Genomic DNA, 7,036 nt, shown 5'->3' with positions numbered 1-7,036 from the left:
TTGGCTTAAAATGCATTAAAATAAAATATTGTAAAAGATAAATTTGCTACGCTTCATCTGACACAGCTGATTTTACTCAAGCGTTAAAGCACAAATAATGATGTTGCGTTTTAGAAAAACAACGAATAACGAAATATGTGGAAAATTGTGACAAATTTAAGAGCATTGATCACCAGAGCTACTCCTGCTGTGACTATGGCGGTATGTTTATTGACCTAAATTCAGTAAATAAGTTTGAAAATGTGAAAAACTACCTATTTTTTACAGTAAAACCGAACTTTTCTTACGCCACATGGTAGGATATAACTATACAATCTGATGTGGAAAATAGCATTATAACATGTTTGTACTACTAAAAATTTAGTACATTTGTAATAATTATAACCACGTCTGCTGATTAATGTTTATTTCCGTCTCAGTTTAAACAAGTGGTTGAAATTCTTTTCAGACATATAATGAAGGCGATATTGTGAGCATACACAGTGACCACATATCAGAAGTTCATACTATGCCAATAAAACATCTGATCAGACCATTTCCATCAGAGCTAAGTGAAGAGAAAGTGTTATCATTAATGGAAACGATTCAGGTACAACTTATATATAAGTATGATTATTTTTTAGTTTTACTCATTTAGTACATTTGTAAAATATCGTTCAGTTAAAATGATATTTGGTACAGCTTTTTTATTGTAAAATACTGTTATTGTAGTACCTTCTAACCAATAAAGCATGCACTGCACTAGCAAGTGTATTTATCATAAGAATTACCATTTGTTGTGTTTGTTTTAGGATGAAAAATTGAGACATAATGTTCCCCCAATTGATGTGATGTGGGTTAAGGGTAGAAATGGAGGTGATTATTATTACTCCTTTGGGGGTTGTCACAGGTAAGAACAGACTTTCAAAACATGTAGAATTAAAAAGATAATATGAGTATGCTATTGTATGCTACTGTGATTAATCCTAAACTGTTCCTACAGACCAGCAATCACAACACACATATATTTCTAAATAACTAAATACCATGCCTAGTAGAGGTATTAAAACGAATCAAGCCAGTCTACTATAAATATCTAGCCTGTTATGGGATTCAAACCCAACAGACTGAAAAGCCTTGCTCTATGAGGTGCCACAACTGGGCATACACCACTGAAATAACTGGTTCACAATGCCCTAGCAACTGAATCAAAGTGATGTCAGCTCAATGTGACTATATTAATATAAAAGCACCTTATAGGTTGAAACAGCATGCATTGTCTGTATTCTGCTTGTTATAATTTGTACACTTTATTGTGTTGTCATTCTTAGGGAAGTCATTCTTAGCAAGGAATGCTATAGGCTCATAATTTTGAAGTAATACACCTTTTGTTTAATTTGGCATTCAAGAACAGATTTGGCACAATTTGAAATTCATTTTACCACAGCACAACAAAAGTTTGATCACACAAAAAAACACAGTAGAAATCAAAACAGAGTTGTTTCACACAAAAAACAAGGTGCAAGAAAATAAAAATATAATTTATATGTGATTAATTATAAATATGTGAACACAGATATGAAGCTCATATGAGATTGAAAAAAGATTTTATTGATGTGAAGTTGGTTAAATCAACAGTGGAATCACTCCGACCATATTTGGGAGCTGCTACTCCAGATCTAAGGTGAAAAAAATGAAGAAAAAAGGAAAATAAAATGGCACAATGAAACTAAGGAATGGAAAGCTTTTTGCATTCTTCATGCTGCAGTAAAAGCAATCAATTGTCTTCATTCTTTTGTGTAGAACCTGGAAGAACAATTGCACTTTTTTACTTTTTTTATCTAAAAGATGGAAAATTGATTTTCGGTTTGCTTTGAACCAATTAGAAGTTTTAAACAATATGTGTGACATATTTTAAATCATTTTTAGCTTCCTATTTGCCTTTTATATAATGTTGTAGTAATCAAAACCTGTGTACCTTTGTTACATTAACTATAACTACATGAAACAAAAAAAACTGCCAGGGTACTTTTACTATTTGCAATTCGAAATGTTTGCAATAAAGCATATTTACTATAATTATAGCAGTTTCCTCGAAGTAAGCTCAATGTAGCATTCCTACACCATTAATGTCTCAGTTTACATTAGAAATTGTGATGACCACCAAAAATCTAACCATCCTACTTGTAGCATGTTGATTCACTTCAGTGTTAGGTATAAGATGAGCTTGAGAGTTTGCAGTCAAGTAGTTTGGGTTCAAACTTAATGGAGGTAATGCATTCCAAGCAAACCCACCATACAAGGTTGAGCTAAAAAAGCATGTGCATTAGGCTGTGTAAGTGACCAAATTTATCTACTACAAGTATATTTTATTCACAAGACGTGCCAGTGTTGTGATATTTTTGGACTTTTCACCAACTTTTCAAAAAAATAACTGCAATAACAGTGAAAACTATGTAAGGGCCGCATTAGAGCTTTGTTTGTGGTCAAAGTCAGTTCACTTCAATTAGGTGGAGTTCTGTTTTAACTAATCAAGACCTCCACTGTATCACAATATCAGACATTAGTTGCATCAGTTATAGTTTTTGTTCATCATTTTTTTTTACTTCAAAGTGCATGAATGCCGCTCCAAATTGTTTTGCCACCTATTCGTAGCCGATGAGAGAGTCATTGGCTTTGATTATAATCATTCTCAATGTGTCTACAGATGCTATTGTGGTAAGAAAAGCAATACAATGGTCAGGTATGATTTAAAATTCTTGAGTCCATCTAAATAAGGAGGCAATACTTACATGTTTGTTGCATCACTTGTAGCAAAATACATCTCAGGTGGCGATACTACACAATAAAGAAAAGTTTAGATTGTGTTTTTTAAAACTTGAAATTGTGATGTTGAACATGTTTACCTTTGTTCTGAGGCGAGTCACACTTCATATTGCCATCTGTGATGTCACAGTGCATTTGCAATGGACTTGTAATTGCTTTAGTAATGTCCACTGAGCTGTTTGAAGCCTTTTCTGATAAAGACTTATTTTCAACTAAATTTTATGAAGAAAAAACAGCATACATTATCCACAACAAAGCTATTTTTATGTTTTATTTTTTTTTCACAGTTTTTTACCTGATTTTGTGCTTGCACCAGGAACTGTAGTGTTATTGTTCTCTAAAACACATGTAACATTATTGCATTAAAAACACTATGCACATATATATATTCCAATCGAATAATCTATTTACCATCATAAAATTCTGTTTGTGGTTTGCCCATGACATTTTCTGAAACAAAACAGATAAAATGAAACTACAATCCGTACTATGTGTGTAAAAAAACAACTTTATAAGTTTACCTGTGCTGAGTTTGGCTGGTGATTGGTTCAACATAGGATGTTGCCATTCACCTGTGTATAAAATGTGAAGTGCACCATTTCTACTGATCACCGGGGATATCGAGAATTGTAAACTATTCCGGATGAGTTAAACCAGGGGTGCCCAAACCGTCGATCGCGTGACTGGTCGATCTCAGACTGATCTCAAGTCGATCGCGAGGGTTGCAGAAAATTATTTAAAATAGTTGCTTTGTAACGCGTTGCTGTACATAGATGACTTTATTGTGTGAATTAATCATAAGGATATGTTAATAAGTTCATAAGTAGGCGCTTTGTTACGTTACAAAAGTAATAGTTGCAGTAGTAATTGTTACTTTGTTCTGGTACTCGCTAGGTCTTTGCTAATTTGTATTGGAATGGTAGATCTCGAGAGTTGATCTACCCCAAAAGTCGATCGCGAGTGAAAAAAGGTTGTGCACCCCTGAGTTAAACAAACCCAAAGTACCAAATCCTATTTTATATTTTTTTACCCTGGAATTTTTGCTTTTACCTGACATTACCGACTGTATAGCAAAACGTCTATTTGTATGTTAAGATTGCACAATTGTTGCATGCAGTTAATTATAGTTTTACAAACTAAAAACGAACAAATACCGAATGAACAGAATCCTGTTGTAGAGCTCAAATGGACTATTTAGACAATTTAGGATAAGAATCATTTAGGTTGACAACTTTAAATTGCACTACTACAGTTTTAGATGCATTATGTGTAATGTTTGATTCACCTCAAAGAGAATTTTAGACAATAGTATTACTTTAATGAAACAACTTGTAAAAATAATTTACCATTATCATTGTGGAAGATTACAGACTTGTTGATTGTCTGTAAATAAAAAAGTTGCATTTATTTTGTGTCCTAAAGATTGTTTGCAACACAATCAATTCCTTACTCCATCGTGTGGTGAAGTCAAATTGCTTTTCATCGTCAAAGCATGTTGGGGAGTTTGACTTGTCCCTGTCACTACTTGCCAACTTCCAAACTTTGAACTTGACTGAGAGGCTTGATAGGAAATAGCAACATATAAATTAAAGCTTTTTTTTAAATGCAGTCCAATTTACTAACTCTAGTTTGTTGTGTTGAATATACACAACAAAAAAAGCAAAGCAATACATTAATATGATAAAAACTGGATATATGGATCATGATTTGAAACAAAACCATATTTTAGTAATAAACTAAAATGAATATGGAGAGCACTAAATGAGGAAATAGATCATGAAAAGTAATGTTGTATCAACTAACATAAAAAATTCAGTGTCGGAAATGAACGTTTAGTAAGAACTTTATTTACCCGACTTTGCCGCATCAATAGATTGGTTTGCATCCTGTGCTTGAGATGTATCACTTCCACATTCGACTGCACAAAAAAAGTTTGAATTGTTTGTATAAAATGTATATTTGCATCACATGCTTACACTGCTTTGTAGGTGGTGGATAGTATAAGGACCGTGAATGTATTGAAGATGTCGGAGGTGCTACTGTCAGAAAGTGATTGTTTGTTTGTCCACTAAAAACAAGAAACCTTGATTCAAGCAGTATAACAGTGACACAATGATATATTTGGTTTTGACTTAAAATTTAAACAATTGATTAACATACATAAATACAATATAGTAGTAATGTGCCAAAAACTTGACAACCATTATTAATGAATTAGGAATCAAGGTTAAGGTACTTACAAAAAAGATGTAAGGTACAATAATATATGTGACAAACACCCTACAACAGTGTTTCTTAACCTTTTTAGCGCTCGTACCCCTTGAGCTTCCATGACATTTTCTCGTACCCCCGGTCTAAAATGGCCGACGGAAGTAAACAATAATAAGAATTAAACCCAGTGTATTAATCGCATGCATTTTTGTAAGTTCAACAATATTTACAGAACACCAACAATCAGTCGATTAAAATCAAGTACATATAACAAAGTAACTTGTTACACATTCTTCACAAATATGCCTAAATTGCGTATAATTTTACACTGACTGTCGTACCCCCTGCTTTGGTGCTTCGTACCCCCAAGGGGTACATGTACCCCTGGTTAAAAAACCCTGCCCTACAACAACGTTGGTCAGAAAATGGTTCTAAACACAGTAAGCTGTTTAGATCCAATTGGGGTCAATCTGAAAGCAGTTGATGATTAGCCACAACAAACAACTGCAACAAGAGACACAACTTGAATGTAAATACAAATTCCTAAATCATTCAAGAAAAAATGTTAGGCCATTATTTGTAGATGCCACAAACAAACCCCACAACCTGTATGTTGGTTGATTCATGAGAAAAGAGTCTGGCATTTTATGTTGTTGCCACATAGGATTGCCAATACAATGTGAATCATAATACGATGAGGGCATGCAAGGATGTTTGGTGAATGGATTCATGTCAATTTGTTGATTGTGACCAAATGGTGGACCCCATGAACACCTGAAAAATAGTTGTTATAGCAGCAGAAAAGTCGATTTAGAACTTTATGTTCACTAACCCTGGTTCACCCTTTGCTTTTTTTGCTGCAGTTTTCTTGAAATTTTTTCTAAATGTCTCAATTTGCTCAGTCTTTTGTCGATAGGAAAGATAAACCTGACAACAACAGTTATTTTATAAAACCAAAATCTGTCATAACCAAAATCTAAATTTAGGAACACTATGCACGGACTTGAAAAGTAGTTTAATCATAAACATTACTGCCAAGGTAGTGGTGTATATAGAAAATCTAAATTAGTTTGCAATTATCATGATAATTCAGTTTATATTTTACCTTGTTTAGGCAAGCAGGTTTGTCTTCATTTAACACAGTGTGCATAATATTAATGTATTCAACTGTTTGTTCAAGTAGGGAAGCCATGTCCTTTTTCATGTTGACAGAATAAGGCAAGAGCTTTCTTAACTGTTCCAACGAATTGTTGATCCTCTTTCTGCATGTTTTGTCAAAAAAGTCCAAAAAACTACTCACATAAAATTGGTTTACTGTTTGTATAAAACTACTATAAGTAACTGACAGATTGTCTTAAAGACAGCAGCAGTTCGAAATTTTTAATCAAATCAATTAAGACCAACAGAAAATTTGCACCAACTAGCCAAATCTGATTCAAATTAGTAGCACGATTACAAAACAATTATTGGAAAAGTAGCTCGAACGATTTACAAAGCAAAGCAACTAAATTATCAACAAGTGATCAAATAATTACCTGCGGATTTTCTCCATTTTGGCAGGCGCTTGTAATCTTGGTCAGTGTGCAACACGTGCATTTGGTGATTTTCAAAACGGCGCGTATCAGAGAAACCCGGGGCCGTCTCTCTGACGTCATAATTGGTTAAATTCCCGCGCATTTTTCAGGGTTGCGTTTCATTGAAAATCAATTTTTTTTCCATCAAGGGGTAAAGAATTCTCATTGCGTTAGAAAATGACTTGATTATCAACGCATTGTTAAATTTTTGTCACACTTTAATTTGGTTGTTGTGTTTTCTTTTGTAAATTATGATGTAAAAAATCAAAATAACAACAAATCATTAAAATTACAAAACTTGCATCACAGCAACTAAAATTTATTTTGCATTTAAAAAGATATTGGTAAATGCGTGTTGTGTATCTAAAGAGCCTATTCTGTTGTTTAAGCAACAAATTGATTCTATCTACGATCGCGATAGATTATAGCCTGGGGGTAATTGAGTG

At 33.4% G+C, this 7,036-nt stretch overlaps 2 protein-coding genes across 6 annotated transcripts; one reads left to right on the top strand and one right to left on the bottom strand.

Moving 5' to 3' along the window:
- The first annotated feature begins 80 nt into the window (after positions 1-80).
- On the top strand, positions 81-2,058 carry LOC145204048 (sulfiredoxin-1-like). Its single transcript, XM_080076460.1, has 4 exons — positions 81-201; positions 449-589; positions 792-889; positions 1,556-2,058. The coding sequence occupies exons 1-4, from the start codon at positions 136-138 to the stop codon at positions 1,665-1,667; spliced, it is 417 nt and encodes a 138-aa protein (XP_079932586.1). The 5' UTR covers positions 81-135; the 3' UTR covers positions 1,668-2,058.
- Positions 1,349-6,663, bottom strand: LOC145204047 (uncharacterized). Of its 5 annotated transcripts, none has more exons than XM_080076455.1 (15): positions 6,552-6,663; positions 6,122-6,278; positions 5,849-5,943; positions 5,623-5,790; positions 4,782-4,873; positions 4,658-4,723; positions 4,256-4,365; positions 4,152-4,188; positions 3,327-3,377; positions 3,217-3,255; positions 3,101-3,142; positions 2,886-2,996; positions 2,772-2,817; positions 2,156-2,288; positions 1,349-1,785 (listed from the first exon to the last, which is right to left on the bottom strand). In XM_080076455.1, exons 1-15 carry the CDS (start codon positions 6,566-6,568, stop codon positions 1,648-1,650), a joined length of 1,302 nt encoding a protein of 433 aa, XP_079932581.1. In that variant the 5' UTR covers positions 6,569-6,663; the 3' UTR covers positions 1,349-1,647. The 5 variants fall into 5 exon arrangements, with proteins under 5 accessions (XP_079932581.1, XP_079932579.1, XP_079932582.1 ...); XM_080076453.1 differs by having other exon boundaries at positions 2,886-3,017; positions 6,552-6,662; XM_080076458.1 differs by having other exon boundaries at positions 1,719-1,785; positions 2,164-2,288; positions 2,886-3,017; positions 6,552-6,661.
- Positions 6,664-7,036: the final 373 nt, after the last annotated feature.

This window comes from Phallusia mammillata, chromosome 8 (assembly GCF_965637545.1).
Source record: "Phallusia mammillata chromosome 8, kaPhaMamm4.hap1.1, whole genome shotgun sequence".
Classification (NCBI taxonomy): Eukaryota; Metazoa; Chordata; class Ascidiacea; order Phlebobranchia; family Ascidiidae; genus Phallusia; species Phallusia mammillata.
Note: the sequence above shows the minus strand (reverse complement) of the source record. Positions and strands in the feature narration are given on the sequence as shown.